Genomic DNA, 19,679 nt, shown 5'->3' with positions numbered 1-19,679 from the left:
ATGTGGTCTTGGTACACTAGTACAGTACTGTCTCACACTGGGCACCTCACAGTCCTACCTTGGGAAGCGTCCCGTTCTCCTCCGCGGGCGCAGGGAGGGAGCTGCTGCTGCTGCTGCTGCTGTTGTTGCAGGAGGGCGGCTCTGCATTGTAGCTCCGGAAGCAGCAGAGCAAGGTGCTGAAGATGCTTCTACTGCGCTGCTTCTTTAAGCAGCTGTTCGACTGGGAAACTGCACAAGGAAAACAAACACAAAAATCAATACCTTCACACCTGTGGAAAACAACTAAAACAGGCTCTGCAAATTACATTTAAAACTAAAACAAGCCCTGCAAATTACATTTAAAACAAGCTCTGCAAATTACATTTAAAACCATTGCCTCCCTTACTTCAGCAAGGCCCCAGTGTGGGATGCAGTGCAACAGGATCATTTTTACATATACAGCAAATTAACCCTATATATATTATATTATAACTCTGTAATGCTCATTCCTGCATCTCCTCTAATATGATGCTTAGCCACCCCTCTATATTATTATTTTGTAAATCCTGCCTCACAAGCCAGACTTTTTCACATGCAGGAAATTGTGTTTCTGGACAGGGGAAAGAAAAAATGCTTTTCTAGTTTAAAAAATGCTTGGGCATTACAGGGCTAAAAGGAATAAAGACTTTCAGTTCTAGTAATTCGCGCTGTCAGAAAACTCTGCACACCACCTGTCAGTGCACGGGGATCCGAAATACAGATAACGCTGCTGAAACAGTAGTGGATTTGTGATCACTGAAGGATCAAGGGAGAGGCTTGGGTTTGTAATAAAAATCTGTAATTGTGCTAATCTGTGTGTGTGAAACCACCGATTAAGAGTGTAGCCAATATCCAATCAACAACTTTAATAATACAAAGAGATTTAGTCAAGATTCAAGCTTGTGCGGACACATGGCAGATGTGAATAAATGCAAAGTCTTGCACATAGGGCGCAAAAACAGAACAGGCAAGTACAGTGTGAATAGTAGCGAAATAGAGGAGGTTATGTATGAAAAGGACTTGGAGGTAGTAGTGGATGGATCTCTTAAACCAACTAGACAGTGCAGAGAAGCTATAAAAACAGGCAAATAGAATGTTAGGTCAATTCAAATCAAGATACATTACATTAAAATCATAAAACGCACTGGTACGACCACACCTAGAATATTGTGTCAAGTTCTGGTCCCCATATCGTAAGAAAGACATTGAGGCACTGGAGAGAGTACAGAGGACAGCAACACAATTAATTCCAGGATTGAAGGGTATGTCACATGGAGATAGACTGAAAGGGCTGAATCTGCATAGCCTAGAAGGAGGAGAGCCAAAAGCGACTTAATAGAGGTATTTAAAATTGTCGAGGGGCTTAAAGTAACTGCTGAGAATTATTTTTTGCAGGTCACAGAAAACAGAACCAGGGGCCACAGATGGAAGCTGAAGAAGGGCATTTTCAGAACTGAGGTGAGAAGGAGCTGTTTCACAGAAAGGGTGGTGAACCATTGGAACAGGCTGCCAGACAGTTGTTGAAGCACAGACCTTCAAGAGTAGACTGGATGCTGTCATGAACAATACTGTATTACCCTCTCTGTGACCATAATAGACCTTTAGTTAGCCACCTGGAGGAAGGGTGGTCCGTTTAGCCACAGATTCTGAGAGGTTTCATTTCCCGTTTAACTTGGTCAGGGTTTTTTTTTGTTTTTCCTCTCCTGAGTGGTAACACACTGCGCTTGCATCAAAGCGAGCAAGCATAAGTGGGCCGAATGGCCTTTTCTCATCTAGAATTTCTTATGTTCTTATGTACTGCAGCTCTGTATTCATCTCAATCTACAAACCAGCCATTAGCGTGGAATCTGCACCACTGCAGCTCTGTATTCATGACAATCTACAAACCAGCCAAGCAATGTTACTGTAAACAATATAAAAACAACCTGCAGTTCAAAGGGAAAACTGTCTTTATTTCTACCTGCCAATGCACAAAGCATCTAACAGGAGTGTAAACTAGAAACAGGAAAATAACCTGGCAATAAGTGTTTAAAAAGAGAATTGTATTTTAAGAGGCTTTGGGTAAATAAAGTCCTTGGGGCTTGTTCATCATGTCATTGCTCAGGTGTTTTTCAGGCTGTTTAAAGTTCACACCAGGGTTTTCTGCCTGTGATCCAGCCCTGGCAGCCTGCAATCCACTCCAGAGTCCTGCAGTGAGGAGGAGGAATCAGATCTCTTTAACCAGCCCTGCAGTGAGGAGGAGGAATCGGATCTCTAACTCTAGTCCTGCAGTGAGGAGGAGGAATCAGATCTCTTTAACCAGCCCTGCAGTGAGGAGGAGGAATCGGATCTCTAACTCCAGTCCTGCAGTGAGGATGAACCGGATCTCTAACTCTAGTCCTGCAGTGAGGAGGAGGAATCAGATCTCTTTAACCAGCCCTCCAGTAAGGAGGAGGAATCAGATCTTTTTAACCAGCCCTGCAGTTAGAAGGAAGAGGAGGAGGAATCTCTAACTCCAAACCTGCAGTGAAGATGGAATCTGTTTTGTGTTTTCACTTGAGAATTCCCCTTTAATAATGTAGTGGTTTCATTTACCAGGATACAGTACTGTACTGTGTGTAAGGCATACAGTACATGTTGCAGATACGGTTTAAGGACACCTCTACACTGGATTTCAATACTGTAACTTTTGAAATACTGTTAACAAAATCTGAAACCAAGTAAATCATGTGGAAGTTTAAGAGCTGTTACAAATTATATTTTAAAAAGCACACACACACACACTACAGCACACATACTACAAGCCTGACTATCCACAGTGCACAGGTAACAAGCTCAGATGTGTCTTATTAAACTGCTATGCAGGGGAGTCTTATTTCCATCCCTGCTTTCCCACTGCAAATCTGTTTTTGAAGAGCCGCCAGAAGAAGTATAACACATTTCAGCCTGAAGGAGTGTTAGCCAGTGTTTTAAAATCAATAGGAGTTTGTTTCATATGTTCCATTAACATAACTGGCCAGGTTTAAATTTTGTAAAAGTCTATTACCTGGGCTACTGTCAATAATATGACTTCAGGATTACACTCAGAACTGTTTAGACTGCTCAAGTACTTTTTGTGCACAAATAACACACATCTTTGTTTTGAGGTTTCTGCTACAGCACGAATGCCCAGTCCAAAAACCACACCCTTTCACAAGTCAGGGCTGTATCGAAAGACTATGCTACAGTGTGCAGTCAGCTCCAGCCCTGGCAGTTACATCAAGGTTGCGTTTGTGCACAAATTCAAATTCAGTCAGTGTTGGCACAGGACTACCAGTATAGGGGAACAGTTTTGAGAAGCTGCTTTCCAAAGGGCTTTACGTCAAGGGCACTGATCCAATTACTCAAATCTGGGGATTCAAATGAAAAAAAGCTTTGAATAAGGAAGAGAAATGTACAGCTTTTAATCCTTTGCAGCCTGTCTGCAGTCCCACACTGTTGTAAGCTTGCAAAGAACAGTATCTCCTTAAAATATATCTATAGCACGGCCCAGAATCACTCATATGATTGTATGTTTTTAAAATCAAGCCACATTTTTACAGTAGATCTGCTGTACATAAGCAGACATTACTTTGGTTGGACAATAATTTGTTAAAAATCAACACAGCAGAACTGGATACTTAAATGCTTTTCTTCACATTTCAATAAAAAAGTTAATTATGCATTTACTAAGGCCAATAAATACAATGATTAGGCTACGGGTAGTTTTCATTTTTAAAAAGGTACTGCATTAAATTAAATTACATGTTTACATTACCAGACGGCAGTTCAGCATGACTGACAGGCTAATTTAATCAACTGTGCTAAAACACCTACCCACAATATCTACCTGGGAATTCAGGGGTAGGCTAAATACAAGAGCTGAAGGATATACTGTAATTTCCAGTATATTTATATGTGGGAGCTACTGTAAGATATAATTAGTGTATGTGTTGCTCCCTCCCCCTGTGTGTCTAAAAAGTCCAGTCCCCTCTGTGCCCCTCCATGTTCAGGCTGGACAAGGGGGCGAGAGAGACAGGAAACCGCACTCCGCCTGTGTGTGCAGCACATTCCATTCCAGCAGCTCCTCAACAAACAAGCCTTCTGCACTCAAACAAAGCCAGCACTCAGAGCTGCTCAGAGCTCAGCAGAGCCCCACACAGGCCCTATATGTAACATCATTCATCTATTTACTGGTACAGTTATTTGGGACAGATTTGCTATCAGTTTATCAGAGCTTGAATTTCAGCGTGGGATTGCGGGAATCGCTCATTTTCCAAGTTGCTCCCGCATATCTGCAACTTTCAGTGCGGGAAAATCCTGCAGAGATATTTTAAGACACCAAGCTACTGTATTTTTCACCCAATTTAGAATGCCCGAAACGCTACAACAATCTATAAGGAAGTGGATGTCAGTGACGAAAGCACTATGAGCCGCATTCTGAGTAGTTCTGGTTAAAATAAATAAATACATAAAAGTAATGCTGGATATTTTAAGTACCGCAAGACTTTATTCTCTCGTACGTGATTCTTGGTCGCTATCTAAGGATTATAGAAACTCAGTACATTGCAGTAAGTAAACAATTTTGAAAACAAAAAAAAGACGATATTAAGTCTAGCTAGGTGTTGTTTTGCAAGCGGTGACTTTCGTTTTAACTCTTAAAACAGCCCCATTCATTTTGGGGCGCCAGCGCACTGAAGGTTACGCACATATTACTCAGGCACCGTAAAAGCCACTGTTGGAAAACATGAAACAAGTATTGAATAGCAGTTTGCTACGCATGAGGAATGACGGCTGTATTCATGTTATTTTTCTGAAAAGTGATTTAACATTGGATAGAAAAAACTGTTAGTTCCAAAAATGCAAGCACTGCTGTGATAGATGAAGGCTGCAATATGGTAGGGAAGTTAAGATTATTTTGTGTCAAAGCAAATGGCTGGCCAGCAGAACACGGCTGTACAAACAAGTCCTTTGATCTCCAGCCCTGACATGAAAGAAGTTTGCCCTTCGGGAGTCCACTGGGGTATAAAACTAGTTAACAGGTTTTTGCTTAGAAAATACAGCTGGTTTATGACGGGGTCATAAAGCTAGTTTTCAAGGGGGACCGAAGAGCCAAAAAGAGATAATGAAACTGGGATCAAAGTGTCTTAGGCAAATCGGAGAGATAGGAACAAGGAAGATGACAAAAACCAGATGTATGGACCTTTGTGACACCAGGGTCTGAAGAAAGCACTGAGTTCAGAGATCTTCACACTAGATCACACACACACACACACACACACACACACATAATGATAATGAGTTGTACCTTTTCGATTGGTTAAGTGTCAGAGAAAGAGGAGGAGAGAGACAGACACCTATGCAGAAGGGTATTTAATGTCATGCAACAATTGTAAGAACGAGTATTCTGTGTCCTGTACCTGGGACCAGGCTCCCTGCATATTTCAATAAACCTAACAACTGACTGAAGAAAAGGACTCTGTGCAGTTTCTTGAATCTACTTACTCACCATCCTCTTTTTTAAGTTACATCAGCCACCTACCTGAATGAACCCCCAATTATCTCTCACAAGCACCTGGGTACATATTGTTACAATATCACAACAAAAGGAATATGCTTTTTTTTTTTTTTTGGTGCTTATGTATAGCTATTATATACTATATAATCTTAATATATATATTTTTTTATAAAGTAGCAGGTATAAATATAGTATTAGGCGGTGGGCTGCGCTGGTCGTCTGCTTATTTTGAGCCCCTGCATTCATTGTCACTATTTTTGCTTTGAAAATAATTGGTTATTTTTTTAGCAATCATTTTGTAACACAGAAAACCCGCCCCTTCAACTCTGATTGGTTCAATGTTGTGTCAAGATTTCTTTTTTCACCCAGCAACGTGCAACTGATCTAGTCTGCTAGAAGCACAATCAATCCTTATTGTTAAAGGCACAGTAGCAGCTGCAAGATGGGTGGATTGTGTTTTTTCAGCTGGGCGGCAACAGCCTCTTTGCCGGAAGGCCCGTCCGGCTGAAAAGGCCTGGGGAGAACCCTGCAATTTTTCCTTTCCTGTCCGACATCAAAAAGACGTCAAGCACAGGTCCCTAGTCGTTTTTTCTCCGGAAAAAGCAGTGAAAAGCTTTCAATGGCCGAGTGAGGCCAACAGAAGCCGAGAAAAAACGGAAAAAAACGAAGGCGGATCTGAGCAATACGCATAGTCCCTTCACCACAGACAAACAAACAATATAGCTGCTTCCGCATCCAGCGTTCAACGAAAATCGCAGACATTTGCCAAACTTTTTGAGATGTTATAGTAATAAAATAATGACTTGGTGTGGCAATCTGTCCTGCCCCTTGTGCATTTCTGTGTTATATGTTACGTGTGCTGTATTAATGTTGGTGTATAGGCATTGGTACACGGGATATAAACGGGTCTGTGTTTCACGTGTGTTTAAAAATGTATAACTGTATTTAAGCACAAGGATTGCACATCACTTCACGTGCATTTAAAGTAATTAATATGCGAGCACGAGGTTGCACATAATTAATTCACGTGCTGGGATTCAAGTGAATAATTAATTGGTAATTGAATCCCGGCACAACAGTATATATAGATGCACATTTCATTCACTCGGGGTTGTGTGTTCAGGGCGAAGGAACGGGAGAGAGTGAGGAGATAATTAAAGTTAAAATGCAATTGCTACGTGGTATGTGTTTGTTTAGTGTTCGTCCCTGTTTGTTAGTGTCTGTTCATTTTGTTTGTCTGTTTATTTCAAACCTGTTTTACTGTAAATAAAATTACTTTTAAACAGTGTGTGTAAAATAAACAGCGCGTGTGAAAATAAATTGGACCTGACGCACCTGACAGACGCTGAATAAATGGACCGCAAAGGGTTAAAAGAGCAATGCGGCACGGCTTTCCGATACCAGTTTTAATGTCCAGTATAGTATTTCCTGCTTCAGTCATCACGTCCTGGTGATATTACTTCAGTTCGTGGACACAAGAGCAAACTCAGTCTCAGGCATTACGCGACAAACACGGATGCAATGCAAAAAAGGGAAATATATTTCTTCACGCAAGTCTTCAGAAACAAGTCCCCCCCAAATCAGAGCAACTGTTTCAACTCTTCAGTTACTAACGACGCTTCAGGAAACTTAGATGCTAGTGGTGAAAGCTTTACAGGATGTACATTTGTTTTTAATAAACAGTTTACAGGAGGCTGTGTGGTCCAGTGGTTAAAGAAACAGGCTTGTAACCAGGAGGTCCCCGGTTCAAATCCCACCTCAGCCACTGACTCATTGTGTGACCCTGAACAAGTCACTTAACAGCCTTGTGCTCCGTCTTTCGGGTGAGACGTAGTTGTAAGTGACTCTGCAGCTGATGCATAGTTCACACACCCTAGTCTCTGTAAGTCGCCTTGGATAAAGGCGTCTGCTAAATAAACAAATAATAATAATAGTCACGTTACGGTCCGTTATGGTCGATCCTGGACCAAACCAGTTTTAGACGGGGAGAAGGAGGGGTTGAATGTTATATTTAACGAAAATAAAAGTTATTTTCACTGTAAACATATTTGTGTGTCTAATCCTTAAGTGTGTGATTTATAATACTGTTTATTGGTATTGTGTCTGGGGAAGGGGACACACGGGCGCATTGAGAAATTCAGCAGGACATTTTTTTTTTTATTTCAAGGGGCCACTGGCGCAATGGCACGGCCTAGCGCGAACACTGATTACTACCGTATTGAATGGCACTGTCAGCAGCGTGTGTGTATACTGTAGGAACAGCCAGAGACCACGACACTCAACATCATTCTCTTTCTGTTAGTATCAAACAACACCTCATGACAATTCTTACTCCATTGCAGAGCACACTGGTGGCAGACAACGCACAGCCAGCACAAACCTGAAGCGTTAACTAGTGGTAATATGTATTTCTGTTCCCCCCACGGGGAATCCCAACAAAGACCACAATGTTGTAACCCTGCATGTGGGAGTGCGTGCTCACAATAAGATCCACTATTTACAGAATCAGTAATTAAATCATGCAGTTTGCAAAGCAGACGAAGCATTACTAACCTGCCCTGCACTCTCTTTTTTTTATTTAAACCAATTCCCTGTATTGCATATAGGCAAGTCCTTTAAATATATAAAAAGCACAGTATAATAATTTGAAAAGCCTGCCGTAGCCCCTCAAGCTGTAAGCACATCGTGGGCATTCCTTCCTCAAGGATTGCTGTCTGCAATAAGTCAATTCTCCAGAATGGCCCATGAAGTCATCCTACTGAGGGATGCCATTACAGGGAGGGAAAGAAGACTACTATTGCATAGCAATTTCACCCATTCCAGGTTTTACTATGAGCTTTATTAGCCACAGTGTATAGGTAACAAGCTCATGAGTCCATCCCTGAAGCTTTATTTTAAGTCATGTGCTGTGTATCTTTTTTAAAACTGCATTTAAAAGCAGCTCTGCGGAGGTTCCATCCACAGTGTGCAGTTCTGAGTAACTTCCTATGTAGCACTTGATCTTTGGACATTTGAAATGCAGGTTAGTCATTCACCACACAACCAAGGGGCAAAAGAATTCCCTTTTCAACCACAGGCTTTGAGAATCCTTTACCTTCACTGTTTGATATGAATGGGCTCATTCAGTGCATACAATATATTCCTCTACAAATCACTAATGGCACCGACAATGCAGTTGGAAGCTCCTTATGACTCACCACACAGGCTCCTGTATCGATTGTGGATTGTGGTTGTGTTACCAGCCTTCTAACTATAGGCTAGTGGAATTAAATTGCATTCCACAACAACATCGGCATGCAATACAGTACAGAGGCTAACAAAGCTGATCTTTAAAACATCAGCGCATCAACTAAACCTGAGGGCGAAACATTCGAGATTCAGAGGATAGAGACAGAGTCACACAGGCAAGTGTATTAACCCTTTGCGGTCCATTGTCGGACCTGGTCCGACATTGCAATTATTCCTATCAGGTCCATTGTCGGACCCTGTCCGACATCATTTTAAAAACGCAAAAAACGGGTTTCTATTCGTTTTTTCAGTGGAAAAAGCCAAGAAAACCATTCTATTACCGAGTGGGAGCGACAGGAGCCGAGACAAGCCGAAAAAAAAACAAAAGGCGTATCTCATGAATAAGCATACATGCCCCTGGCATTACAATAGGGGCGGGTATAAGGACACAAGCTACGTGATACCACACCAGCGCACAGAGGCTATCACGGACATTTGCAGAGCTTTTCTGAGATGTTACAGTAATAAAATAATGACTTGGATTGCATTATTGAGGAGTTTGGTGATAAAACGAGTGATCAGGAGATTATCGATCAGTATGTACCACTATTATTATTATTATTTATTTATTAGCATCTGTGAAAGCGATAGTGAACGAAAGGGTGGGGCTGGAGATGCCTAGTGAGTGCTTTGTTGATATGCAGGGCCTTTTAAACCCGTTTGACTGTGAAAAAAAAATACTTTTAAACAGCGTGTCTAAAATTAAGTGCACGTGTGAAAGTAAATTGGACCTGACGCGCACTTAATAAATGGACTGCAAAGGGTTAATAAACTATAATAATAATAAAGTAACTAACTAATGTTAATTAACCAACTAAATGAATACAGCACCCCTACACATGTTAAATGAGGCAGCAGCAGCTCTAGATTACTTATGAATACATGTACAAGAGCAATATTCAAGACATGCACAATATTATTTAACAGAATGGTGAAGCAACTCCAGAACGGGAAATGCCAAATTGCTTGATGACTTGTGCCCGATTCAGGTTTTTTTCAAGAGTGCGAACAATTTCCACCTTTTTGTAGCAAGAGAAACAGCTGCATGTTTTGCCGTATTTACATGCCATTTTGTAGCGATGAGCTGCACTTGTGGAAATCAGAATACAAAACGAGGCAATGATAAATGACGGCAGTTCTGGAAACACTGAATAAACCAATCAGTGTTCCTCAAGACACTCTCGCAATAACAAGTCCGTTTTCAAAAGATTGAATAAACCATTTGAATTTAAGTTTGATGATGATGAGTGATCAGGTTACAGAACAGTACTGTCAGTTGTGAACGAATCGCCATCGGTGCCAAAAAGGTGTTCTTTTAAGTGAAGTTTCGGTTCCTTTATTTTACAATGGGAGATAAATGTGTTTCAGCACAAGGTTGTTCTCTTAGCCGAAGTGTTCTCCTAGGAGGCGTTCCTATATGCGGGGACTAGTGTACTACATTACTTTCCATCACTGATACAGCCGCCACATCATTATATACCAAGCATCAAAATGAACTTATCACTATTATAACACATTTATTTAAAAAGACAAAAAAAAAAAAAAAAGGTATACAAATGATGGACATTGACGAAATGTTTTTGGTTTCTTTTTAATCACTCGATCATTCATCCTTGACCATGACACGCTTGAGTGACTATGACTGAAGCATATGCACTTAACCCTTTGCGGTCCATTGTCGGACTGGGTCCGACATTGCAATTATTCCTCACAGGTCCTTTGTCGGACTGGGTCCGACATCATTATAGCAACGCAATAAACGGGTGTTTAGTCGTTTTTTCTCCGGAAAAAGCCGAGAAAACCATTCAATTGCCGAGTGGTAGCGACAGGAGCCGAGACAAGTCGGAAAAAAAAAAAAAAAAAAAAAAAAGGCGTATTTCATGAATAGTCATACATGGTATCAGGTATCAGATAATGGGCGTCCATAATAAACAAGCTGGCTAAGTGCGTCAGCGCACTGAGACTATCATGGACATTTGCAGAGCTTTTTTCAGATGTTATAGTAATAAAATAATGACTTTGATCGCATTATTGAGGAGTTTGGTGATAAAACGAGTGATCTGGAGATGATCGATCGGTATGTACGACTATTATTATTATTATTATTTATTTCTTACACAGCTGAACGCTATAGCAAACAAAAGGCTGGGGAGGGGCTGGAGATGCCTAGTGTGTGCTTTGTTGATATGCAGGGCCATTTAAACCCGTTTGACTGTGAAAAAAAATACTTTTAAACAGCGCGTATAAAATTAACTGCGCGTGTGAAAATTAATTATTCCTGGCGTGCCTGACGCGCGATTAATAAATGGACCGCAAAGGGTTAATCACCTAATTAGTGAGACAGCTGACTGGACACTGGATATGGAGTGATTTCAGCTGTTGCATTGCAAGCTTGAATAAAAGCAATAAAAGAAAATCACAGAAAAAAAACAATATGCCACGTCTGTCAAGACAGCAGCGCCTTTGTGCAATCGGCATGTTGGAGTCTGGAATAGGGCTGCGTTCCAATTATGAAGCCAAACTCTCTGAAAATCATACCACAGTAGATCAAAGTGCAGGGCACTGTTAGGTCCGGGCCTTACGTGTTTACTGTACATGGCACTCATGCACTTGTCACCATCTAAAACGGTTTACGAGATGAGCATTTCAAGACGTGGTGGTATTAAAACACGTTCCTGTAGTTTATTGACACTACAGTACAACTTAAGGGATAAAAGCAATGTTCTGCTTCACTGAATTCATTGTAGAGTCCCTTCCCTCCTGACTGGTCTGCAATTCTCTTGAGCCCTGACAGAAACAGCAGATATCCCCCAACGGTGTGGAACAGTGACAGCAACACGCTACACAAACAGGCTTCCGTTGTCAGTAAGAGGCGCGTCAAGGTTAACACAGTGACCGCTCTGTCTGTCGTGTTATACACTGTATCTCTTACAATGTAACCTGTTATTTACCAGTTACAGTACCTACACAAATAAGCACAGATCTGTAAAATATACATGAAGGAACACAAAGCAACACACTTTCTTACAGCTCTCTAGAATGTCTCTTTTTAGCTTAACGTGCACCTATGCAACCCTTTATGGTACAAGGGACACTCGTCTCACAAATAATTATGCTAATTTTCATATTTTTGCAATGAGGTGCACGAAAAAGGGTTTAACCCTTTCCGGTCCAATGTCGGACCCGACATCATGAAAAAGACGTAAAAAACAGGTCTCTAGTCGTTTTTTCTCTGGAAAAAAACCATTCAATGGCCGAGTGAGACCGATAGCCGGAAAAAAAAGGGCCGTATCTGATTAATACAGATAGCCCCGGCACCACATAGATAACACTAACATAAACAAAGAAGATAGCTGCTTCTGCATCCAGCGCTCAAGAAATATCACAGACATTTGCAGAGCTTTCTGAGATGTCTTGAATTGCATTATTGAGGAGTTTGGCGATAAAACGAGTGATCACGAGATGATTTATTTGAAAATCGGTATGCACAATTATGAAGAGATATGTGAAAAATACAGTGAACAAGGGGTGGGGCGGGGCTGGAGATGCAGTACTGAGTGTCTTGTTGATAGGGGCAGCAGTGTGGATTAGTGGTTAGGGCTTTGGACTCTTGACCGGAGGGTTGTGGGTTCAATCCCAAGTGGGGGGCACTGCTGCTGTACCCTTGAGCAAGGTACTTTACCTAGATTGCTCCAGTAAAAACCCAACTGCATAAATGGGTAATTGTATGTAAAAATAATGTGTAAAAAAGAATGTAATTGTATGTAAAAATAATGTGATATCTTGTAACAATTGTAAGTCGCCCTGGATAAAGGCGTCTACTAAGAAATAATAATAATAATAATAATAATAATAATAATGTGAAAAAAATAAACTGTCTAAAATAAACTATGCGTGTGAAAATAAATTGGACCCGACGCGCCGGAGACGCGCTGAATAAATGGACCGCTAAGGGTTAAAATGAACTGACAGGTTGGATCTGGTCGTCCAAATTGTTAGTTTCCTCCTTGTGATCCTTGAGTCCCTCTCAAATGTATTTAAGGGGCTAAATCTGTAGCGGTTTTACCTCCTTTTAGCCATGTCAGGCTTTAACTGCTAGCGGTGTTGATATTATTGACTTTATATCACTTAAGTAAAGGACCCCTGAGACACAGTTCAAACAGGTAGGCCAGACATCTCTTTTGAACACTAGACTGAGAGTGGAGAGTCATTCCATTGGCTCTCACAGACAGATTCCAGGGCTCCTGTTTTCAGTGTTTCTGCCATGGCCACTCATTCAGACCAGCTCTGAGTCTGCTGGTAGTGCTACAATCAGTAAGAGCAGAGAACAGTGCAGAAATAATAAGAATTCAGGAGAGATGCCAGCTAGCACCAGTCCAACGCGCTGCACAGGTAGTGACAGGCCGAATGGAAAAGGCAACAGTCCACCCACACATCTCTCATACAGGATGGGCTCATGCGTCAAGCCCTCTGAGTCTTATTCTGTAGAGTCGGCCACGTGCTGTCGGTATGTCGGAATGAGAAGCAACAAGAACTGCATCTCTTGAAGAACAGCTTTCAAGCATGGAGGGGAGAACATTTTGAAGGAATACAGGTTTGTATAAAACCATGTGTCACAACGATCTCCGCCTTATCACACTGCACACACACCGCTGCCCCGATAGCATGGACTACCTCCAACTGAGCCACAGCCTTGAACCCCAGCGCCCCCTCATCACACTGCACACACACCACTGCCCCGACTGCATGGACTAAAATCTACTTGTCCATCTTAAAAATCTACTTGACCCCTTCCCCGTTGCACAAAACACACACAAAAAGTAGAATATAACTTGTAGTATTTTGGTATTATTTAACTGTGAAACACAATCAATCAATTAGTGATTAAGAGGGGCGAATCTAGCCTTGTACCTTGACTAGTTCACTAAATTCCTCAAGATACACAAAAGTGTGACCCCACCTCACCGCAACAAACTTAGAACATACCGTACTTTAAGGAACTGTTCCTTTCAGTGCAGTTTGGAACACATGTGCTAGTAAATGTAAGTAACATACTAAGAGTACATCTATAATGAGCAATACTGGGGAGTCTTTGTTGAAGCTGAATTTAACTCCAGATGTACTGGTGTTTTAGTTTCTTGCATCACTGATACGAAATCATTGGCAACTATTACTGCTGCTTTGTGGAATTCTAGATTTTTCTTGGTGTTTTTTCAGTTTTGTATTTGCTGAAACCCAGATTTTTAAAGGTCTTGTGTATAACCTGTTTCTCTGCATTTTTTTACTGTGTTTCTACCTAAATGCACACAATATTTACAGTGGGCTCCATCAAATTCTGCACAGGCAAAATATGTTTTTTCTTTTGTTTATTTCTATTACACTTATTTTTTTTAAAACTGTGTACATTTTACAGCTGTTTTTTCCCTCGTCTAACATCGTGTCCCATGATGGCTAAATGGAACACTGGTTTGGTTTTTTTGGGGAGGGCAACATACTTTCACTTTCACATTCTGCACTGCTCTCACTGAAAAATAAATATACATGAATTTTTAATAATAAAGTATTGTACAAATAAATCACATATATAAGCATTTCATTTCTATCATTATAAACACGCTTGTCACTCTTCATGTTTTAATAGTTTCACAAATCAATGGATTGTGCGTGTCCAATAAACAACTAAAATGGAGTGAGGTAACCAGTGGAGTACCACAGGGATCAGTATTAGGTCCTCTGCTATTCCTAATCTACATTAATGACTTAGAATCTGGTATAGTAAGCAAACTTGTTAATTTGCAGACGAATCAAAAATAGGAGGAGTGGCAAACACGGTTGCATCACCAAAGGTCATTCAAAATTATCTAGACAGCATTCAGGACTGGGCAGACACATGGCAAATGAAATTTAATAGAGAAAAGTGTAAGGTACTGCACGCAGGCAATAAAAATGTGCATTATAAATATAATATGGGAGATACTGAAATTAAAGAAGGAATCTATGAAAAAGACCTAGGAGTTTATGTTGACTCAGAAATGTCTTCATCTAGACAATGTGGGGAAGCTATAAAAAAGGCCAACAAGATGCTCGGATATATTGTGAAAAGTGTTGAATTTAAATCAAGGGAAGTAATGTTAAAACTTTACAATGCATTAGTAAGGCCTCATCTAGAATATTGTGTTCAGTTCTGGTCACCTCATTACAAAAAGGATATTTGCTGCTCTAGAAAAAGTGCAACGGAGAGCGACCACAATTATCCCAGGTGTATAAAGTACTGTATAAAATTTATTGGGAAATTATTTGACATTTACCTATATTGTGCAGATTTGTACCCAGTTTTCCAATCAAATAAAATGCATACCTACAACCAACCATTTTATAGCCTGCAAACTAGGGAACATATGATCCTTTCGTACTTTTGTTGTATCGTTTTGTCCCCCCCCCCCTTTTCTGAATGCAGAGATTTATATTGTGCCCTGCACATCTCACACTTGCCACGCTACCAAAAAGTAACAGCACGCTTGCTTGCAGAAAGCAAAGACATTGCTCTGCACACGTTGGCCACGTTGTCATGAACACAAGCTATTACTTTTGTAGCCACTTCAAACTCTGTTTATCTGATTGATCGCTTCTGCTAAATTCACAGCTCTGTGTCTCTCATGTAATTTTTGAGTTTCCAGTTTTGCTTAATGTAATGGCAGGTGACTGTTAAAAACATTTTTTGTGCCATGCTTGTCCATACATTGGTAGTGATGGACATTGAATTACACTCCTGACTTAAATCCTGTCTAAGCTTTTCCTTTGCACGTTCGTGATCCAGAATAATTAATCTGGAGATTGTCTTTCGACAGTCATTTCATAGCCCGGAGCAAGATTAACCAGATTTTTAAACGCAGCTCCCTCTACTATACTAACAGGTCTGATATCTTGTGCGATAACATCCACTATCAGGCCTGTTATTTCTTTTGCTCCGATGCTTTTTGGATCAACTTTCTTTCCAAAATAAGCTGTCACTGAAGGTGCTGCTTCCTTTTGTTTTTTACTTGTGTTCCCGCTGTTGTATTTTGTCAGGTGCGGTCTTACTAAATGATCCCGCAGGTTGGTGGTAATGCCACAGAAGCTCATTAAAACGCCACAAACATTTTACCTTTCCATTTTGTTTTTTGTAAAAAAAACAAAAAAAAACAACTTCCAAACGTCTGACGGCATTATTTAAAATTAAATTAAATTCAAAATTTTAATAGCAAAAATCTGTTCCTGAAATGCACCTCTAGCCTCTTCTCTAGGTTTTTTTTTTGTCACGCTTATTACTCTGAAAATGTTCATGCTGCGTAGTTGGCGGAGAGTTTTTTTTAATTATTATTATTTAAAGAAACCAAAAGAAAGGCATGGAATAGGAGCGTAGATTTAAATTACCGGTCCTAATAAAAATCGGTCCTATTAATGAACTGATAGATGTGTTTTTTTCCCCCAACCATCAATGGTTATTTTAACGATTCGATGCATCGACGCATTGTCCCAGCCCTAGAGCGAGGTACTGAAGAGGAGTCACATACTGTACATGCAAGTTCACAACAGAGAGAAGCACAAACCAGTCTTCCAAGCTTGTCTTCTGCAGTGATCTCCCAGACCAAAAGACTGAACAAACCTTCAATATTGAGTATACATGAGAACAGGACTGTTTTTCCCTATATATTTCTACACTATAGAGAGCTAATATAAGCTAAGCACAATCCCGTCTCAACCACAAACATATCAAACTCCACACGGCCTCCTCTTGGATTGAGTAACTGCTGCACAGGGACAGCCCAGACTCGAGCAGGACTGTGTATCAGCGTTCTGAGTTCCAGAATTATTCTCTCAGCACTCTACTGCAGGAAGGGCTGTCACTTTACACACTCACACATCCATCCCACCAACACATTCACCTAGGAAAAGCTCATCACACACACTCACACATCCATCCCACCAACACATTCATCTGGGAACAGCTCATCACACACACTCACACATCCATCCCACCAACACATTTACCTGGGAACAGCTCATCACACACACTCACACAGCCATCCCACCAACACATTCATCTGGGAACAGCTCATCACACACACACTCACACATCCATCCCACCAACACATTCATCTGGGAACAGCTCATCACACACTCACACATCCATCCCACCAACACATTCACCTGGGAAAAGCTCATCACACACACATCCATCCCACCAAAACATTCACCCATTTCACAGCAGTTTCACCCATTCCAGGTTTTACTACAAGTTTGATTAGCCAGTGTATAGGTAAGCTCAGGTGTGTCTTAAACCCCTAATAAAACTGGGAATAGATCTGCTATGCAATGGGAGTCTTCTTGCTATCCCTGGGATAGATGAGGAAGGAGCAGTCAGTAAAATATATCCCATCATAGCTATAAATACAACATTAGAACCGTCACTGTCATGAAACACTAGATCAGCATGAGATACATCGACCACACTGCATGCATTTGAAAATGCCAGTATGTAGTACGTAAGCAGATGGAATGACATGTGCCCCCATAAAATCCCACATTCGAATAGACTGAATGACTTTTGCTAAAGAATAGCTTCACCACAATTAGAGCAGCGGTAATAAAATGTACTTTTCATTTGAATTTCCTTCAGCGATGTGAATGAAGTCACATGTGAAGGCAGGGGTGGCCAACGCTGGTCCTTCCCCTCCTGGTCTTTGTTCCAACCCTGTTCTAAATGGTTTAATTAAACCAGTCACACCTCCATCTAGACCCTGAAGTAGTCCCTTGGAATGGCCCTCAAGGACAGGACATGTCTACATTAAGGTTTTGTATCACCACCTAGAATTTGTATCTTACAGATATGTACTTGCTTAAAATAATTTAAAAGACCCAAAAAAGTGAAGTTTAAGGGTTTTGTCAGAAGTGCACATTAAAAAGGGGTTTGAGTTTGAGGCTGTTTTGAGCTGACATCCAAGCGCTGCTTATAAAGGGTGAGGCATCTGACAGCGAGGGTCAGGGGGTGGAGCAGAGGTGGATGTGAGACTCTCCTCCTCCACCTCTGCTACACCGGGTTTGCTCTTCAACTAATAAGGAAAAAAAAAAAAGATTGAAAGACCTCCCCAATGGCACTAGGAGTAATCTGTGCTGTCAGGTCCGATCAGTGTTTTTACAAGCAAACTGACAGATGTGAACACCTTTCACCTGCTGTACAAAGAGTAATGAAAATAAAGGGAAGGACAAGAAGTACTCCAGAAGGACTAACTGAAACCTGCAGTGCGGGACAGCGAACACTGACAATGCCAGACTGCGTTAGTCCAGATTCACACTAGGTTTGTAAAATATTAAACGGTTAAACGTTTAAAAGATAAGTATTTATCTTAACGTTAAGTATATGCGTTACAGTTAATCCGTTAATATATTTTAGTTGCTATCTTTAAACTCGGCCCTATTAATTTCGATGCGCTGGCACACCAAACTTTAAACTGAAACTACAGAAATGTAGCTTTAAAATGGCGTCTTACTTGTTTACTACCGCGTTTCGTAGCCTTAGCAATAGCCTTCCGCATCTCAAATCACGTCTCATCTTTCAGGGCGCAGGTGGATAGGTTGCTTTACATGTCCATCACTCATTAAAAAAAAAGAAAAAAAAACTACGACCCCTCTCGTTATCGCGATATTTGGTAAATACTTTTCCAGAGCAGTACGGCCACCCATAGTTTGAAGATGGAGTGATCGAAAAGAAGTAATTCTTGGAATCATTTCACAAAAATAACACCTGTAACAGTTCAATGTAAACTGTGTAATACAGAGCTGAGGTATACAAGCAGCACTGGAGCAATGCTGAACCATATGAAGCTGAAACATCCCTCTGTTTCATGTGACGACAAAAATCAAACAACGCTGCCAGCGTTTGTTTCTGGCAGTGCAAGGAAATGCAACACACAACGTGCGGAAAAACTAACTGAGTTTCGTTGAGGGTACAGGTTTTCCTGCATTGATGAGTTTTGTAGAACCTGAATACCGTGTTCCTGTGAGACAGACTGTAACCTCGCGACTAGAAAAGTGTTATGAAGACCTTGTGAAGTTGCTCCGTGAAAAATTGGAAACCGCCGTTAATGTAGCTTTCACCACAGACTGCTGGACAGCATTAACTACAGAAAGCTACATGACTGTCACTTGCCATTATATTGAAAATTGGGAGCTTCGATCCGCAGTTCTACAAACCGAAAGTATGCCAGAACGACATACAGAAGCAAACCTTGCTGAAAAATTAAACACAACAGTGGAAAGATGGGGTCTGGCAGGCCGTGTCTTGGCGTGCGTACATGATAATGCAAGCAACATTGTGCTCGCCAACACACCGAGGTATGTTACATGGGAATCTTGTTGTTTTGCCCATACTTTGCAGTTAACCATAAATGATGTTTTTTCTACAAGTGGTGTGGATCGTGTTGCTGCAGCTGTAGGAAGGTCAATGCACAGTGTTTTCCAAGGCTTGAAAAACTGGCAAAGTGTTACCTTTGCATTCCAGCATCGTCTGTGCCTTCAGAACGTGTTTTCTCCAACGCTGGCCTTACTGTTAATTGTCTGCGCACAAGACTGACACCAGAGCATGTAAACATGTTAATTTTTCTCAACATGTTTAAATGCAGGAGTTCTAAATTTTGATTCAAGTGAACTGGACTCTAAAACCGTTTTTTGGGGGTTTTTTTGTTCTATAAATCAGACTTTGTGTTTTTGGACGTCTGGGATATTATGTAAAAAGTTGCTACAGTTGTACAGTTAGTTGTTGCTGCAGATTTACCCATTGTATTTTCATCTTTGGTGAGTATAATCTAAATTATATATA

General features: G+C 40.9%; 1 protein-coding gene across 4 annotated transcripts in view; it reads right to left on the bottom strand.

Moving 5' to 3' along the window:
• ctdspla (CTD (carboxy-terminal domain, RNA polymerase II, polypeptide A) small phosphatase-like a) overlaps nt 1-19,679 on the bottom strand; it is a 60,719-nt gene that overhangs the window by 25,605 nt on the left and 15,435 nt on the right. For all 4 annotated transcript variants that reach the window (XM_033993237.3, XM_033993239.3, XM_059018780.1 and 1 more), the window contains exon 2: nt 59-228. In XM_033993237.3, the coding sequence (XP_033849128.2) occupies nt 59-228 (170 nt within the window). The remainder of the gene's footprint in view (nt 1-58; nt 229-19,679) is intronic.

The sequence above is a fragment of the Acipenser ruthenus genome, chromosome 3 (assembly GCF_902713425.1).
Source record: "Acipenser ruthenus chromosome 3, fAciRut3.2 maternal haplotype, whole genome shotgun sequence".
Lineage (NCBI taxonomy): Eukaryota > Metazoa > Chordata > Actinopteri > Acipenseriformes > Acipenseridae > Acipenser > Acipenser ruthenus.
This window is presented reverse-complemented; position numbering and strand designations above follow the sequence as displayed.